This window comes from Thermobia domestica, chromosome 3 (genome assembly GCF_964235325.1).
Source record: "Thermobia domestica chromosome 3, izTheDome1.hap1.1, whole genome shotgun sequence".
Lineage (NCBI taxonomy): Eukaryota > Metazoa > Arthropoda > Insecta > Zygentoma > Lepismatidae > Thermobia > Thermobia domestica.
The window spans coordinates 15,605,488-15,625,152 of NC_137456.1; the positions used below are offsets into that span (position 1 = coordinate 15,605,488).

Genomic DNA, 19,665 nt, shown 5'->3' on the forward strand with positions numbered 1-19,665 from the left:
AGGTGAAACTAACAATGGATTCGATCTCCTGGACAACGCCTGGTAACCTATTGTCTCAACACAGGACGTATGTGACGTGTTTAAGTTCAACGTACGTGAAGATAATTCAAAGGGAAGGACATTTGTGCCGTGGATATTGGTCGGCTGACAGACAGAGACAGTCACCGTGGGAATAGTACGAGTCTCCCCAACTGAAGAGACCGGTACATCCACTTGGATGTCTGGCTCGGTCCCGTCAGACTCGATTCCATCACCGACAACAAAGTCTCGCGCTCGTTTACGACCACACCGTTTATCTTCTCTTTGGTTTTGTTTTTCCTCCAACGTCTGAATCCTGGCTTCAAGTGCCTGACACGACCTTTGGGTACTTAGTTCGAGATGTGAGAACTCCTTAGTCAAGTCATCACATCGTCGATTCTGCGCTTCAACCGATAACCGGAGACCTTCCTCAACGGCATCTACCCGCGCGTCTATTTTATTCTGATAGTTCCCAACGGAGGTATATAAATCGCGAACTTCCGACCTAACAGCCTCTACGTCTTCGTTCACATGGGCTACTTTTTCATTAATCGTTTGTAACAATTCAAATTTAACATTGTCCAATTTTTGATTCACTGCCTGAAAGTTACTATGAATGTCCTGAAATTTACTGTCAACCTGATTGCTCATCGCCTGAAATTTATTATCTACTTTTTCAAATTTTTCGTTTAGGGTTACAGTTAAAGTTTGACTGAAGCGTTCCATCATGGCTGCAAAGTCCGTTAATTGCACATTTGGACCGGAAGCTACGTTTCCTCGACTTCCTTCCTCCTTATCAGAATCATTCGGACTACCCCGCGTTACACGTTCGCCTTCATCACTCTCAGTTTCCGGAGATTTCGGAAGTGGCAACACTGTCACCTGTTTCGCCAGGCAAGGCTTACATAGCCACGGCTCACTACTCTTGTCTAACTCCTGCACTTGTTCCTCTGACAAACCATAACATTGGGCATGTACCCATCTAAAACAACTGTCACAATAAACACTAAACCCTGCAATTTCGTCAGAACAGCATATATATTCACTCGGATGACGAGATTCGTTACTTGATCTGCTACCCACAGACATTTTCACTTTCATGAAGTTTGTTTCCCACAACATCACGCACATACAGATTCAGAAGTGACCATGTTTCATTCAATGTAGCGATTGTCATAATGATCCCCATTACAAATACTCTGCTGTGATTGTTTGTTTTCCTTAGCGCTCGCGTAGGATTGAAACAACAGAAATCCTGGATAAGGGTCGCCATTTTTAACAATAAAAAATAAAATTTAAAATAAATAAATAAAATAAAATAAATGTTGTAATATGAATTGTTGTGTTTTGTATGATGTTCCCTTTCCTTGAGATTACATGCTATGTTGAATGTATCACTGACTAGTGACACCGAACCTACTGGGCCCGTATGGGCTCGTCATCAACAGTCACTGATACACTCACCAAGCCAATCATCTACGGAAAATAGAACTCAAATTTGGCCCGAAATATAAAGCTTCCAAACTCTCTTCCATCTCGACTCACAGTCCGATATCCAGGCCTGCAGTTCATCATCCACCTCCCATCCGGAAATAGGTTGTGAACCACGACTACAGACACAGGACACCGACCTCCGAGTGGAGCTGGCAATGAGCACAAAGAAGATCTTAATGTTGTCTGTGAAAGCCCTATCTGAATCTATTTAAAAAAAAAATCTTGAAACAGAATTTTGTAATTTAAAAAAAAAAATCCAAACTGAGATTTTGATTGAAACTGATAAAATGAGAAAATTCTACAGATTCGGTTGTTTTCAACTCGGTCACACTAAGGAAAGTCTCTTCCCTGAATTTCACAGCTATTTTGTTTCCCCAGTAAACTTATTCTATACATACTGCTCTCTGTTTTGATCATGCTTCGCATGCATACCGAAAACATCAACTACGTATTTCTATCACTTCTTAAAATTACAAGATAGTTAGATTTCGTATTCGAAAAGAAAGATGCGTTCACGGCTAGTAAGTTTTATTCTTCAAAATATTCATGAATGTATTATTGGACAAAATATTCGATAACAGGAAAATATTTACATTAAACTGACATACCCATCTAAATAAAATTTAATAAGATCGATTTCTATACTTTTCAGAGCCGAAACATTCTTTACTTTTGCTCATATTCTCGAAATATTCATATTCTTTGATATTCGTTTAATATTCTTGCCTTCTAGAACATTGACATTGTATCGACACGCAAAAACAAACAAAAGGACACAATAGAAATACAATACACTACTGAAAATAATAACTTCACTGCCTACATGTTGTGGTTAGCTAATTTCACTCTTGTATATATTCTTTGGTGCTTACACTCCTCTGTGCATCGAGATTGTGGCCGGCGTAGAGGATTTACGCTCTTCGCGACCTCTTTTCAGCTCGGACCCACCTGACAATCTAGCACAGGCAAAACATTCATGTACATATTGACATACTTAAACCTAAAGCCCTACTCTAACTATACTAACTTAACCTAAACAAGCATATATATAAAAAAAAAAAATCACACATATATTTCATAAAGCACCATACTTATTTTGCATTTATATTTTGTTTTGTTTCGCTACCACATTCATACCGAAGACGCAGTGGTCATTTTTGCATCAGTGTCGCTCTGAATATATATTGAGTTTATTAAAAAAAAAAAAAGGAAAAAAGGCATTTACTAGTAATTATATAAAAAAAAAAAAACTGCAATTTCTAACTTGATGGGTATCAGATTTTAAAATATTACGTAGGTTTAGCCTATTGCTGAAAGTTTTCAGTTACCGGTACGCAAAGATGCATGTACCCTTGCACTTGACAGCAGCCGTGAATCTGACACTTATCTACGAAATCAACATTCATAATCATTCTATTTCAAAAAACCAAAGAAAACATGCCAAAATAAATAAAACTTAATTTGAGTTACCGAAAATGAATACTTTCTAAGATTTTGGGGAATCTAAAACATCTTTCTTCACTGGGGAAAATGTGTGTGTGGTACACACATTTTCTTGAGATTACAACAATCGCTCTGTGCTGAGATTCTAGCTTTCTTTTCCCCCCCATCGAATGAAAACACGATGTCACATTGCCTGAATCTACATGTGTGCGGCGTTGAGGGAAACTTTACGTACTTAATGCTTCATATTACGGATATTACACGTACACCAGAAAATATATTCACACATGTTTGTTTGTCAGAACAAGGAAAATTTTGAAGCCCAAATACCTGGAGTGAGTTTCACTTTCACTATTTCTTACTTACTTGAATCCTCTTCTTACACAGAGACTGAACGGATATATTAACAACAAAAAAAAAGGTTCCTGACGACTTTTCCACCCGAGATTCCTGGGAAACTCGTAAAACGTGGTCTCAAAACAGTTTTAGGATACTAACTCCTACAGCACCTATCCAGAAAAAAGGCATCGAGCGTGGCTTGACTTCTTCTTCCTCTATGTCTGCACCACTACTCAATGTTCTCTCTCCTTCACCGTCTCCTCTGGCTTCTCTTAGGTTCTCTGGCTGACCGAGAACGCAAAATTTGCTAAGGAGCTCATTCCGTAACACTAGACATCTACCATGCTAGTATCCATTATGTTATACGGAATCACTTCACAATTGGAATATTACTGGATTAATAATTTTGTTGAAAACACCAAACACAGCACGTTTGTTTCTGATGACAATTTCCAATATTCGCCAGAACGAAGAATTTAACACAATTTAACGTAATCACAAATTATTCCACTATTTCTGCAGACGCTAAACACTGCACGTCTGACTCCTGAAATGGCTGACGCCGTAAGACAAAGAGTTACAAGAAGATGATCCCTAACTGGAAGATAATCATGACGTAATGATCGGATGATAGGCTTCTGTGTGAAGATCAAAGAAAACCGAAATCTCAGCCGCAGCTGTGATTGCGGATTATCCAATCAAATAAATTTACTTCAAAACAAAGAGATGCACCAAGAAGAAATTATGGCTGACTTTCTTAATTTGGAATTTTGAAGAAGATTTTACGAAATAAAATTTTTAGCTTTCTTGTGAAGATTCCCTATGCCGAAATATGAATAGAAATGAACTGAAAACCATTGAAAAAGCTGAAATATACACTTATTTGTCTAAAATAATGACATATTCATGGATAAATGCGTAAAATATATAAAATATAATTAATAATCATGTAATCTTCATATAACATCCATTGAAACGATCTGTTTTACTAAAATTACGCAAAATTCTCGACCTACGGTTTTCTCTACTATAAATAAAAATTTCTCTTACATTCTAAATAAATTTTAAACTTTTCCCTGCCAATATACAAGGTACTCAAAAGCATCGGGCCATGTTACGTTATGCTGAGCATAAGGTAACATTATGTTGCTAATATGAAATTTCACCATTGGATGTCACACACTTGAACACCCAAACCGTATTCGTGAAACTTACCACTCTATAACTACTGAATTTTTAAAGATTTTTTTAATATAACCTATACAGTAAAACCTGTCAACTTGGCTACCTGCTCATCTTGGTCTGATTTGTTTTGAACCTGCATTTTCCCTTAAGACATTCATTACTTATTACTCTTTAAGTTGGCTACCTGTCTATATTGGAAGTCGGCGTCATTGAAGCAATGTTTACCCTATGATGATAATCCTAAATTACCTGCGTTATCTTGGCCACGCAAAAATACCGTTTTGTTATTTTTCTTAATTCTTTCGTATTTCCACATGAGTGGCAGATGTTCTGCATTTGTGACTGGAGACAAAGAAGCGTATTACGATTTGTTCTTGGAGGCGAACGGCAAGAACACTATCCTGATAAAGGGGCGGTGAAGGAAGATATGAATAAGAAAAAGCACGTACACGAATTCAGGAAATGGTTGTACGTATTTGTTTACCCTGTCTATTTTGGTACAAGCATTAGCTATATCGGCTCCTTTCATCAGTGGGGAGCTTTAGTAATTGCGGAAAATTCTTAAGTTAAATCTAACCATCTCAATTGTCAACTATTGGCATCTGACGGCTTGTGGAAAGTTAGCGGAAGTTTTGGGATATCAATTCTCCTAACACTTTCTCAAAATATCTTTTGCTCCGAGGGAAACGCTTGTAGCTCGTTAACAAGATGTAGACGATACTATTCAAGTACTACAAAATTAGAATGTGCATGTGTACCAAAAAAGAATGAAAGATGCACAGTACATAACTTTAAAAAAAGCTGTCGTGTCATTGCTTACAGAAGTTTTATAATCAAGTAATACTAGAAGTTCTATTCTAAAACTACACCAATCACAAGAGACCGGATGTTAGGCAAAATGCCTATTACTTAATATTAAAGATATGATAAAAATAACGTTTTAAAATTTATATGGGGAGTTATAGTTTCAATTTAAGACAATTTTATTTTGCCTATTTCGTCCCCTTACTGCCTAAATTATTGCATTAGTGCCTAATGTTGTCTATTCTATGCACTTTCTTCAGAATAAGACTTTTATTGGGAAAATATACTATTTCATATTTCAAGAAAGGATCCTGCCGTTTCCGTAAGTTATGATGAAGTAAAGATCAAGCTTCACCCTGATACAATAAAAGAATGTCATCGAAAGCAATGACACAGTATGATCCACATTCTTCCCTCCTACTTTCTCTTGTTTGCAACAGTGTTGCATTCTATAGATGTACAAAAGAATTAAAGTTCTTTACGCTAGTAGTCGGCAGTCCCAGTTTTCTGTAGATTTGTAAGACATTTTTAGAAGCAGGTTTACCTCTGGAAATTACAAAATGACTCACTGAAGCGTTTCTTGTCAAAGTACACAGGTAAACAGGTACTGAGTGAGTCAACACTGCGCAAAAATTACGTAGACAGTTGTTATTCAGTTGTTATGGAAAGAATTGGGAAATACGTGAGTGAGGGAAAAAAATTAGGTTTCGATTGAGGAAACGACCAATGGCGCGGGACGGTTCCTAGCTGTTGTAATCGGTATAATGGAACATGATCAACAGCCCAAAATATTTCTTCTAGCACGTGAGGAACTGCTACAGAAACAAATAATACAGCAATCGCTCAGTTGTTCAGTTTCTCACTGAATTTACTTTCCCCAGATGGTGTTATTCCGTGTGTACGAATTCCTGTATGTACCTGTGGTATGAACTCCTTTGTGTACAAATCAAATGTGAATTACGAACTGCTGTTTGTGGTGATAAAATGAAGTAAAATTTTGGACTGCTGTGTGTACTGATAAAGTGTATAAAATTTTGAACTGCTGTGTGTACTGATAAAGTATATAAAATTTTGGACTGCTGTGTGTACTGATAAAGTGTATGATAAAGTACTGCATAGAATGTATTTACCAAATACACATGGAATGCATGTTAAGCTTCCTTTTTATATATACAGTAAAAAAAAAGGTATTAGCAAACAGGTATGATTCGATATTCTTAGAACATTATCTATGGCTTGAATTTATTTTTTAATTATAATGAGTATTTATCGTCATAATTTCGAGTTACATTTTAGTGTCTTTTTTTTAAATGTTAAGTGCCTATTTGCCTGCCCATTTTCCAGGTTTTTAATACCTAAACATACGGTCTCTACCAATCACACTTATTTTCTGTAAGTTGGCCACTTTCCAATGAAGCCGATGGTGGTCAACATAGACAGGTTTCACTGTATTAATTGGCCAACTTGTTTTTAATAGAAAAACTCTTGTTATCATGCAGACTAAAAATCTGGGTGGCAATATTTGGAAAATTTCATTTCTAATCTATTAGTTCATGAAGGAAGAGTAATATTTAAGAAACTCATTTATGAATGAGCCAAGTACGTAAGTGAAACAACACTGAGACGTTTGCGCGATTATCATACATTTGTACCGTCAGCGACAAATGTTCTTTCCATCTGATGAAATTAGTTTCGAATATAACTTCAGAGTGGAAGGAAAATTTGAGTATAGTTTTCAGTAAAGTAAAAAGATTACAATTTTCTGTACGTTCCGGCCACACCATCGTTATTTCCAAAATAAATTTTACCCTATGGAATGAAGTTTTGTCGCTGACTGTAGATAACAGAAACAAGCAACGAGTATGAATAATGGTCATCACATGACACACATATAAGAGGAGTAATGGACAGCTGGTATTGTGAAATCAGAGAAAAGACGAAGAAAACATGATTCGAAAATGTAAGCTGGGTAAGGGTTCGGCTCTTGGGTCTAACCTAGAAGGAATCGAGCCATTAGAACGAAATTTACAGGAGCTATAGATCATCAACTACGAAAAAAACGCTAAAAAAATAACATTTGCTATTTACACATAACAGTAGGGATGGGGGCCATACCTCTTAAAATTTGTTCAAAGGGGATAAATCTTGCAAAATTAAATCTCCCTAACATCCTGAAAAAGGATATTTTAAAAAAATCCTTTTTACCTCTATTTGGTGCGAGCAAACAGGGTATATTCCCTCATAAAATCCTATGGTTCGGCTCTTGAGTCTAGGCTAGAAGAGGCTGGGCAATTGGAACAAAGCTTACAGGATCTATAGTTCATTGGCCTGCAATTAAAGCCCGAAAAAGATAACATTTTCTAAGTACAGAACACATAACCGGGGGAACGGGGCCACATCCCTAAAAAATTGTCCGAATAGAATAAAGGTTGCAAAACACCATCTGCTTGTTCTCAATAACCAGCAGGTCCACTACACAAGTTAACATTAGGCTAAAACAATGTGCATTTATTTATGTTCAAATTGGCAACGTTTGGAAAGAGTGGAATGTATACCATTGCAGAGCGAGAGAAATGTGCCAATATAATTGGCTGAACGTGCTGTTGCCATAGAAACAGTTCTTCTTACCTGCCTGTTATGACCACGTGCAGGAAGGAAAACCAGAAGAAAGCAACTGTTACAAAGGACAAGCTGTATCAAATAGACTTTAGTAGCAAGCAGTGGCGTATTTACGATTTTGTTTCGGGAGGGGCTTCGCTAACTTTCGGGGGGGGGGCGCTTTGCCTGGAAATATGAAAATTCTGCAAGATATTTCATTTACTTTACTATACTAAGTAAGACTCCGGGGGGGGGCTTAAGCCCGGAAGCCACCCCCTAAATACGCCACTGGTAGCAAGGTAGGTTCCTTTCTATTCCGAAGTTTAATATTTAATTCACATAATATTGCCGAGTGAAGGGGAATTAAAGCCCAGCAGGCACGTTGTTTTCTGTCTTTACTACAACTAAATGGGAAGAGGAATCTGTGTTCTAGAACCAGTTTGCTCAAATGGGCCCAGTCCGAAAAATCCCGTTATTTTTTTTTTTTTCGGGATGGACCACCGGAAAAAAACCCACTTGGGTTTTTGAGCTTTTTGTTAGTATATTATTGGTACAAATAAGGTGATCACAATAAAAATGATTTTTATCAGATTTTGAGCAAATTAGATGTTTTCACGTTCAGGGATACAACAACATTCAACATACCTTTATCAAGTTCTGAACGCACTGAATGAATGTATGAAAAAAAAAAACTTACCTTAGCCTGAGAGAACTGTAGAGAAATTAACCTTAGCTGAGATAATTGTAGAAAAAAATAATGTATGGATTATACTTATAGTCTATTTGAAGTAAAATATGCAATTTTATATTTTGGAGAATACTTTCCGTTCCAAGTTGGCGACGCCAAGAACGTTATTCTGATACGTTTGATGGATTTAAGGCCATAGGTGCTGGCACTAACAGTAAATATGTAAATACATTAGTAAAACTATTCGGATTCTTTCCTACTTTTGATGGTAATACAAGTATTCTTCAGTAAAATTAGGGTTTTCCAACAACAATAATTTAGTTAAGTTATTTGTTGCTGGTCTTCAAATAAGCATTCTGTGGATTCAACACCAGCAATAGCGTAAAAATTCTTGTTAAATTTAAGAAGCTTACTTAATGAGTGATAGCGTGTTCAATATTATATTACAAATCACCACTTGCCGAGTAAGCACTTGTATGCTCCTGAGTAGATCATTCTAGGCATTAACTTTTAGAGTGGTTTATATTTCTTGATTAAAATAATATTGCCCTTGTGTTTAATGTGTGAGCGTTTCCGCTTGGTACTCCCTCTTATTTTTATTGCACTCTTGAAATTTTCCCTTGTACTTAAGGTGTTTTTCTACGAATATCTGCTTTTATATCGTATGGGAAGATTAATAATGTGCCCTTGTACTTAGTATATGACTATGTGTGGGGGGATTTGAAAACACATATCGTATGTCCTGTGCACGTGGATACTTCTTACTGTTGTACTACGTAGAAAAATGATTCTATTTGGTGTACAAGCGGCAACAGAACACATAAGAAAACGCAGATCACGCTGTATTCTCACTGCATGTTGAGTGTGAATACAACATGATATGGGTTTGTTGTGTTCTATTACCACTTGTACATGATATAGAATCATTTCTGTACGTAGTGCAACAGTTAGAAGTATCCTCGTGCACGGGAGATGAGAAGTAGCTGTTCAGCGTATAAAATGTCCGGGAAAATTTGAGAAAGTCTTTCATTTGCCCATTGTATGTCAAGAACAAAACCCAACGAACCCCTAAGGGACTTCTAACGTGTTCCTACTACTAATTCTACTCCTCCTCCTATTTCTACTACTACTTATACTATGGATACGTATAGTAAAACTGCACGCAAAATGTTTAATAGGAAATGGTAAGCTCTCTCAACTCACTCTTATAGATAAACAATGTATAATTTTGCCTTGTACTTCCCGCTGTAGTCCGTCTTCGCCAAATATATTTAACTTTCTGTCAGTCTTTGTTAAACAAAACCTACATAATGTAAAGAAATATTTCCCAACATCTCCTGCCTCAAGAAGGCTTCCAAATGACGTTTCTTCACTCATTTCATCTTCAATTTACCACCACAAACTTTATACACAACAATTCCGTGTTAATACGGGAACAAACGAATCTCGAAATTAATACACAACAAATCAAAATAAATCAGATGACTCAAGTACAGAATAAGGAACTTTACCTTTAAAGAAAGTAATCAAATTTCTTTCATACTAACATCAAATATGTTAATACAAAAATATCCTATCTGAAAGTTATAAATTAAAAGTTTAATTGAAAACAAGATAGTATAAGTCTTTCCTCAAAACGTCCCAATTGAAAGGAATGATCTTATACAGAATGAGCCCTGCGAATCACAATAAAAATATATTTTGAGTTACCTACATTGAATAATTTGTGTAATAGTTGAAGCACGATATTCGCATCCGCGCCCAGTGAGAAGAGTAATTTTTTGGGTGCATTCAGCTTATATACTAATTAAAATGGTTTATTATTCTAGATGTGAAGAATCATCGTCACCTAAAGAATCGTCAAGTGTTTCGAAACCTAGTAAAGAAAGTGATCAGTGGGGATTTGACTTGTATCCTGAGAGACGTGGTGAAAAATATAAGCCTAGTTTTTGGAAAATAGCATGGTTTGGCGAAGGACGAGAAAACATTGATAAAATAAAATGTGAAAGAAAAGTATATTCGTGTGTGAAAAATAGTTAAGTATTATTCACCAAACTAGATGCTGCGAATTTACGTTTTTGTCCTAATACGTAAACTTGAATTAAGTAATTCTGAGTTTTGATGCATCCTTGTAGGTTGTTCAGAGTGCAAGGGTACTAATTGTACTATGTATATATTTACTTGTTTTTGACATTTTAGGAAATACCCTTCATACTATGGCTAAACTGCCGCAGATGATGGTCCCAGACAAGACCAATATGAACCTGTTGTCAACGTTCTACTACTACTTTAGGCATATATTCCGAAGTTGGGCGTCCGCTTTCGTCAAGTTTTTTCACTGTTATCTCCTTTCCACACTTTCTGTAATTTGTTATTAGGTTCATTAATCCGTGCCCTTCACAAACTTTTAAAAGATTTTGCTCGTTATCAATGTATTCCTTCACAAATGTTAAAACTGCTAGTTCATTGCCCTTGTACATTCGCCATGTTGGTAACATAAATGCTCGTTTCTTTCCCACAATGCAACTGTTCAGTTACCTTGCGCCAAGTAGTTCCCTCCGCTCGCCATATAGTCCCATGTTTATAACCGCTTATATATAACAAACAAACAGATTTTTCGAGACTCTTATATATTATCAAGCACACAAACGATCAAATTATCCATATCTTTCCTGTAAATTTTAAAAATTTCGCTGGAAACGGACGCCCAACTTTGGAATTTAACCCCTACTTTATTATACCTTACCTACCATTATCCATTTCATTTCAGGCCTTCCCTATTCACTGTTAATCACAGAAATTTATTATTTTCATTTTTCCATTGCCCTTTTCTACATCCGTACGCATCCACATCATGGTTGGGTGGTTTAAACCATGCTTTAAACCTTAGTATAAACCAGCTGTTTTTTTTTTTTTTTTTCACGAAAAAAGAACTGGTTAAAAAAAAATGCTTTAAATTGTGTGAAGTGCATAGTGACGTTTCTGAATATCAAACCATCTGTATTTGCTTTATCTTCTTTTCGATATGTTACTTTCGGAGGCTACCTTATGCGTAAGTCTTCTCCTTGATAACCTCGGTAATTGCATAAGGATGTTAAGCCTAAACATACAAAACGAAACCAAATTGTATATTTCTGTTTGCCTGAATACTTGTTCTTTTATAAAGAAGCCAAGGTTGCTTAAATAATTAGATTGATAGAAATTGGCAAAATTTATCGACTGCCTACGTAGCTTCCAACATTAGCTTGGATTGGACTATCAATTTTAATTTTATTGAGTAATATCTATATACTAAATTCGTAATTTAATACTGCAGCTGTAGCGTACTAATTATACATTGACCGTCAAATTTTACATGCAAAGTTGCAGGGAAGGTTCTAAATTACTGGTCCCCCATGTAAGTTAGTAGCTGGTTGGTTTCTTTCTGTACTTAAGTCTATAAATTTAATTTACACAGTATTGCCGAGCGAGCGTTAGCGAGTGAAGGCGGGTTAGAGCCCCGCAGGCCACGTTGTTTTCTGTTTTTATTACTGCTCAATTGGAAGGGGGACCAGTAATCTAGAACCTTGCCAAAATTGCATTTAAAGTAATAACAGGATTTCCCGGTGGCTAAGGTAAGAGTTTCCTGATTTAAGAAATTTATTGACCGGACCACCCAAATTTATAATGAAACTACAGTTCCGATTTCCAAATAGTCGAATATACTGTTTATGTTCGAGTGAAGTTCCATTTTGCTGTTCAAAGTTCAAATGGAGGACAATTTCTGTCGTATTTAAGCCGAGAAGCGGCTTGGATTCCAGTTTAAGCTTATATGACTCCTTCCAGTATAACACCGTTGTTGCGTAATAACACCAAGGCGAAACAAACTTATTTCTGTCCATATGTAATATAAATACACAGAGCAAATTGTTTAAACCAGAAAAACTGGTTTAAACAAACAAAAAACACTTTTTTTAAAAATAAATCCATGGGTTTTGCCAACCCTGATTCACATAGTGTTACTGCACAAAATTAGTATCCTCGAACTGCTAAGTGTTGCGAACTATTCATTACTCAGAAATTTTTAAGTATTAGGTAAATAAACATTTTAAGGGGCGTTTGGGGGTGTAGTCCCCTATTAAAGACATGTTGCTTGAACATTGGAAGTTATAAAAAGCATACGAAAATACTTTTTTCCTGTGTGTAACCATCCAATGGCCGAATACTTACATTCGTGAAAAAATGTATTTCTTTCTGCATCACATACGGGAAGTTAAACTCGATCTCTTCACTGCCTTAGAAAGTGCCTAAAGGAGGAGGTCCATTAATAGTTACAGCAGCGTTTCCCAACCTTTTTCAACTTGCGGCACACTTCAGGGTAACTTGAATTCTCGCGGCACACATATTATTATTATTATTATTATTATTATTATTATTATTATTATTATTATTATTATTATTATTATTTGAAAATATAAAATACTGTAGTATTTTTTTCTGATTACTGACATCCTTCTCACAGAGAAGAAAGCTAGACCACTGTTTTTTCCCCGTGGTAAATCATTATGCTTATTTTTCATTTTAATTTAAAAATAGAAAACAATTACAATCAGATATAGGGCTCAAGTTGTTAAAAATACACTTTTTTTTTCGAAAACTCTATCCAACCTTTCATTAAGAAGGAGGATCACTAAATAACTAACGAACAAACGAATCTCTTTTACTTTTAAACCACAAATATAGGTAATTCGTATGCATGTTTACTTTGCCGGAAGGATTGAATAATATTTTATAATTTCAAGTTACGAAATAGTCTGCAACAATAAAGAAGCAATAATGGTCATAACAATGATAACAAATACTTTTTTTTCAAAATTAGAAATGTACAGAAAAATGTTCTACAGAAAATTAACACAGTATGAAACTTTAAATTTTAGATTCATAGTAGTAATTTGAAATACAAATACACCTTTTTCTGTATGTCTTGCAATTTGATTGCTATAGAATTAATAATTTTGTTCCGATTTCCTCGCGGCACACCAGCGACCCATTCGCGGCACACCGGTTGGGAAACGCTGAGTTACAGTGTGTGGATGTATGGCTTAAGAACTACAGTGCATTAAGCACAAACCAACTTGTGCTAGGGGCTACTAAAAACACGAATGCTCTCTAAGTCAAGACGGGAGCGCAGCACAGAGGCCCGAGCGAGAGCGAGGTAGTGCGTTCGTATGGAGCATGCGCGTCAGTGACAGTGGGTATTCACATAAATGAGGATTGTGGAAAAACACTTTATAAGGCATGAAACAAATTTATTGTGTGTCGTGGTGCTTTGGGGGGGAGGGCTCAGTGGTAGAGTGTTCACCTCCGGTGCCTGGGGTCCCTGGTTCGATCCCAGCTCGCGCCGTGTGGACTTTGTGGTGGACAAACACCGTGCTCGTGGGTTTTCTCGGGGTTCTCCCGTTTCCTCCAACTTTCTTCATTTCCCTTATTTCTCATTATCACCGTCTCCTTTAGCTTAACCGGCATAACCGTGGAACGTTAACTTTAAAGATTTCATTTCATTATTCGCAATGCTTTGCAACACTTGCATTATCATTTGCGCACTGCCTTCACGTAGCACTTCCTTTCATCCTGTCTTTCTTACTGAGTAGTATGTGTTACAGGGCACACTTAGTGAGCTCCTCCGTGGCTAAGCGGTTAGCGTACGCGCCTTTGGCGTGGGAGACCCGGGTTCGATTCCCGGCGGGAGCTCATGTGGTTCGGATTCCTCGTTAATCAGTAGGTCCATGTCTCATATAGCCTCGCTGCTGAAAGGGACGCTAAACTAAAATCAACTCAGCAGAGCACACTTAGCATTTCACACTCCCATCTTATTATAGATTTAATATGTAACATTCCGATTTTTTCTTTCTTTAATCCTAATGATAAATGGAATAATAAACTTCTTCCGTGTATTTTCAACATCTATGCCCTCATAACATGGGATAACACCCAACATTCGGCCCATTTCACTATTTATCTCAGACACAAATCACCTCTCACTAATTTCTTATCTAAATTATTGTATTTCCCTCCATTACAGCAGCATACACATATCCTACCTTAGTTAATAACAGAGTGGGTTTGAAACATTGTTATATTATCCTCTACTCCCTATTAACCTCATATCACATCATTCCGCGAACTCATACAGTCCAGATTTTAGCTTCCGTTTTCTCGCTTATTACTCACTCTTGCCTACACTGATGATCATTTCCGTGTTTCTTGCTCTCATGGTGACATTTCCTCTGGTTCTGTTCATTTCTCCCTAAATTTTGTATTTCGGGGCCGCCATCTGCGACAGTTAACCCATACTATTTTTATTTTCTATAATTTGGGGATATTATTTAGTTTCTCCCACAAATCACTTGGTGGTGACTCCGGCTTAGTTTGTAGTGATTACGGTTCATTATTTGTAATTGTGATGAATATAAATACAGTGTGAATGTATGGCATAAAAACTACAGTGCATTAAACATGAACCACCTTGTGCTAGGTGGCCACTGAGAAGCAATGCTATCTGCCGAGTCAGAGCAAGATTGCAGCAGGGGGCCCCGAGCAGAAGCGAGGGGATGCGTTCATGGGGACAAGGCGCATTAGCAATGGTGCGTATACCCATAAAGGAGGTAGTTTACAACGGCTTACTGTAAGTCAGATAGCGGCTCCAGAACCGTCGATGAATTTGGGGGAGATACTAAATGTCATCCTTACTTTGGTTCTATCGTATTTTAGGAGGGCAAAAATTTATAAAATTCCAGAAGAAATGTTACGTGATTTCACAATAGGATTTTAAGTAAGCAAAGTATATCGGGATCTTACCTCTCACATGTATAAGGCAGAATTTGAAGTGCAAAGTGTACTCTATATCACGTAATACACCATATAGAAGACATGTTGAAGTGATATATGAGGGCAAAGTACAAAGTGATCTTTAGAAGTGTCGCAAAGCCGCGCCAGGTTAAGTTCTGCAGGTAGCCCCTCAAAACTATTATATTTGAGAGAAAATTTAGTGAATTATACGAAATTTAAGCATCAGACGAACGAAAAACTTAATAAAGAGCATCACTGTACGTACTGAAGCCATATTAGGTAAACCAACAATAAAGTATAATGTATCATTGTTGCAAACTCACAGCCTTAGTAACTAACCTAGGAAGTGTGGTGCAGTAGGGAAGAGAAGTGTACCAATTTATTCTAACAACTCTACAGTGCCCCACAACATATCGCCCCTTTTAAGCTCGGTGCTGCCTATTTTTTCCTGGGGGATGGGGGGCATGCATTTGTAAAATCTACAGAAGAAATATGTGAGTTGATTTTACAATAAATTGTACAAGTAATTAAAACATATCGGGATCTTACCTCTCATATGTATAACTAGCCTTCGGCTAAGGTGAGGGCTTCGCTCCCAGACCCCAGACTACGGCCTCGCACTTCTCTTATCCATAACATCTCTATCTTAAGGGACTTCGAGATATGGTAATCTTAGTTCAAGTATCACTTTTTTTCTTCCTTCCTAAGGGAAACACCGAAAAGCAATGAAACACGTCGTTGATTAACATGTCTGTAACTCCTGAGGGATTTCGAGATACACCCATGTTATTGTAATAATTCTAACCTATCCTTTTACTTCCCTTCTAAGTAAGATATATATAAATAATAAAAAAAAAAAACCCTGAAACACGTCTTTAATTATTTTAAATCAAAACTCCAAATACCAAATTTCATGTCTGTAACCTTAACAAGTTTCGAAATATGCCCAATCAATTAGAACACTTGTAACTGAACTCGTTTTTTTTTTCCTTTCCTTCTAAGACAAATATCAAAAACGGTGAAACACGTATCTTAATTATTTTAAATGAGAAATCCAAATAGCGAATTTCATGGCTCTCACCTTCAGAGATTCCGAGATTTGGACACCTTATTATAATAATTGTAATTCCTATGAATAAACAGTTCTGCCATTAAAATTAGTTTTTCTTTTATTTTAATGACCCTCAAAATAAGCAAAATGGTGAAAAATCAAAAAGCGTTACGTGACAAAAGGAGGGAAGCGTTTCCGTCTTGTGTTACGAAGTTTGACAGGGGCGAGGGAGTAAAACTGGCCAAAAATAGCGTTACGTAATATGTGAACGGCCCCAAAGTTCGTATTCAAAAAGGGGGATATGTATTGATTGTCACATTACTCCAAATTTTGTGTATATTAACTACAAGATGTAAAACTAGAGATGCAAGGGCTTGGAAAAAAAAAAACTGCTTTTTTTGGGAAAAAAAACTCGGTTTTTTCTGCTTCGCTTTTTTGCTTGGGAACTTTGGGCTTTTTCAAAATTCTGCTTTTTATTGGTAAAGCAGACTTTGTTTCGCTTCTCTATAACACAAAAAGTCATTTAATTATTGGTTGATGCCGATAATAATATAAAACCTCGAAATCAAACCATGAATTTCGAAAAGATATTTCAAACAATTTTTCTTCAACATATTTACGTTATGAATTCCAAAGGATTAACCAATGTATATAATAAGAACTTTTAACCTCTTATATACAAAAGTAAGCAGGGTTGGCAAGAACCATGGTTGTTTTTGAAAACATCAAAAACCCGTTTTTTTTGGGGGGGGGGGTTTAAACCAGTATTTTTGGGTTTAAACCAGGATTTTTGATTTAGATATTTTGCTTTATGTATTTATATTACATATTCACAGAAATAAGTTTGTTTCGCCTTGGTGTTATTATGCAACAGCGGGATTACGCTGGAAGATATCCCATAATCTTAAAGAAGTCCGGTCAGTAAATTTCTTAAATTGAGAAACTCCCACCCTAGCCATCGGGAAAATCCCGTCATTACTTTAAATGTAAAACAATAACGGGAAAATCCTGTTATTGCTTTGCATGTAAAATTTAAAGGTCAACGTATCATAATCAGTACGCTAAAACTGAGGTATTAAATTACAAATTTAGTATGTAGATATCATTGAAAGTCCAATCCAAGCTAATGTTGGAAGCTACGTAGGCAATCGATAAATTTTGCCAATTTCTATCAACATATTTAAGCAACCTTGGCTTCTTTATAAAACAGCAGGCATTCAGGCATGCAGAAATATACAATTTGGTTTCGTTTCGTATGTTTAGACTTAACATCCTTACGTAATACCGAGGTTATCAAGAAGACTTTCGCTTAAAGTAACATCCGAACCGCTACTTGGTTTACGCATGAAAGAAGGGTTGTGGTTCGACCGAGAATTGAACATGGGACACCTTGATTAAAAGGTGAAAAGGAAATAAAACTAATGCAGATGCTTTGATATCTGGAAACGTCACCATGAAGTTCACAGGATTCGCATTTTTCGTTCTTTTTATTTTTTTGGTTTAAACCAGTTATTTAAAAAAAAAAAAAAGCTGGTGTAAACCAACCAACCCTAAAAGTAAACACTTCTTTTAAAAAATACACAAATAACTAGCAAAATTGTATGTAGTATTTGTACTTCAAAATATTCCATACCCTCTTTTTGAAACAAAATAAAATTAAAACAAGAAAAATACTTAGATTTATATGATACACTTAAAGGCTGCACATCTAGAGCTTTTGGTTCTGTATATTCTTGACATTCTACAGTTAAATTTTATATAACCACCATCACGGCTTACCCAATCCTCAAGTTTTCTGAATTTTTAACAAGAGGGATTCAACATATCATTACGGAACCCCCTCCCCTACCAAAAAAGTGCACAACAAACATGACTGAGTGGTTAGCTTTTGCGCTTCTATCGGGAAGTCCGGGATTCAACTCAGCATTCGACCATTCTGACAAAGCTTTTCTTCATTCTATCTGTGAATGTAGAAATAATGCATGTACTGTGAGTTGGCTGACTTCCTTTCTTATTGTTTTTAAATCGTTATTATTACTAATTACCAGCAGTGACCGTTTTGCAAAGGTTAGGGGCCGGTGTTTCGGACTGAAGCCTGTTCCCCAAAGTTACGGAATTCTACAGTTAAGTTTTATATAACCACCATCACGGCTTACCCCAATCCTCAAGTTTTCTGAATTTTTAACAAGAGGGATTCAACCTATCAGTACGAAACCCCTTTCCCTACCAAAAAAATGCACAACAAACATGACTGAGTGGTTAGCTTTTGCGCTTCTATCGGGAAGTCCGGGATTCAACCCAGCATTCGACCATTCTGACAAAGCTTTTCTTCATTCTATCTGTGAATGTAGAAATAGTGCATGTACTGTGAGTTGGCCGACTTCCTTTCTTATTGTTTTTAAATCGTTATTGTTACTAATTACCAGCAGTGACCGTTTTGCGAAGGTTAGGGGCCGGTGTTTCGGACTGAAGCCTGTTCCCCAAAGTTACGGAATGTCTAAAGCAAACGAAATATCTATTAGTTATGCCTTTACTCATAAACTTTAAGCTCTCGTCAAATAAAAATTACGAATGTTTTCAAAAACTAAACATTAGTAAGAAAAACCCCTCCCAAAATACTTTTCTAAATCCACCACTGATTCTCAGTATAAAATGATGTTCAAGGTTGTATCCGGAAAATTATTGCTAAATATGTAAAGGAAACGAAATATTAGTTATGCCTATACTCATAAACTTCAAGCACCTCCCAAATAAAATTAGAGCTTTTTAGAAAACAAAACAATCAGAGAAACCCCTCCCAACGTACTTTTCTAAATCCGCTACTGATTATTTGTATAAATTGGTATTCAAGGTTGTATCCGGAAAATTATTGCTAAATCAATGCACAGCTACAGTATAACAGAAATGTGGAAGTACGGTTTGACGGATATATAGAAAAACGTCAGTTTAACTTTTGCGCTAGAAGCTAGAGTACTAAGCTCTTAGAAATGAAACACAAATGACAAACTAAAATGATCTAGAGAAGAAAAAAATGTCGATAACTCAAAAGTATTTTAACTATAAAATAAAGTTAAATAGCCTTTAAAATTGCCCTCAAATACTACATTATTCATGTTAGCTTTAATTCGTAAAACATGTGCTCCATCCATCTTGATGGTGAATTTCAGAGTGAAATATGGCATTTAGGTCATGGAATTCTTATCTACCTATAGAATAT

General features: G+C 36.3%; 2 protein-coding genes across 4 annotated transcripts in view; one reads left to right on the forward strand and one right to left on the reverse strand.

Moving 5' to 3' along the window:
* LOC145680187 (uncharacterized) overlaps positions 1-10,213 on the reverse strand; it is a 33,383-nt gene extending 23,170 nt beyond the window's left edge. Inside the window, exon 1 of one of the 3 annotated variants that reach the window (XM_081750431.1) lies at positions 9,773-10,018. In XM_081750431.1, the coding sequence (XP_081606557.1) occupies positions 9,773-9,946 (174 nt within the window). In that variant the 5' untranslated portion in view covers positions 9,947-10,018. Of the gene's footprint in view, positions 1-9,772; positions 10,019-10,080 lie in introns of those variants that run through there. The other 2 variants (XM_081750432.1, XM_081750430.1) reach the window with 2 other exon arrangements.
* An 84-nt stretch (positions 10,214-10,297) lies between these two features.
* The window catches only part of LOC145680188 (mitochondrial inner membrane protease ATP23 homolog), a 34,463-nt gene continuing 25,095 nt past the window's right edge, over positions 10,298-19,665 (forward strand). Inside the window, exon 1 of the mRNA XM_081750433.1 lies at positions 10,298-10,604. Within this exon, the coding sequence (XP_081606559.1) occupies positions 10,382-10,604 (223 nt within the window). The 5' untranslated portion in view covers positions 10,298-10,381. The remainder of the gene's footprint in view (positions 10,605-19,665) is intronic.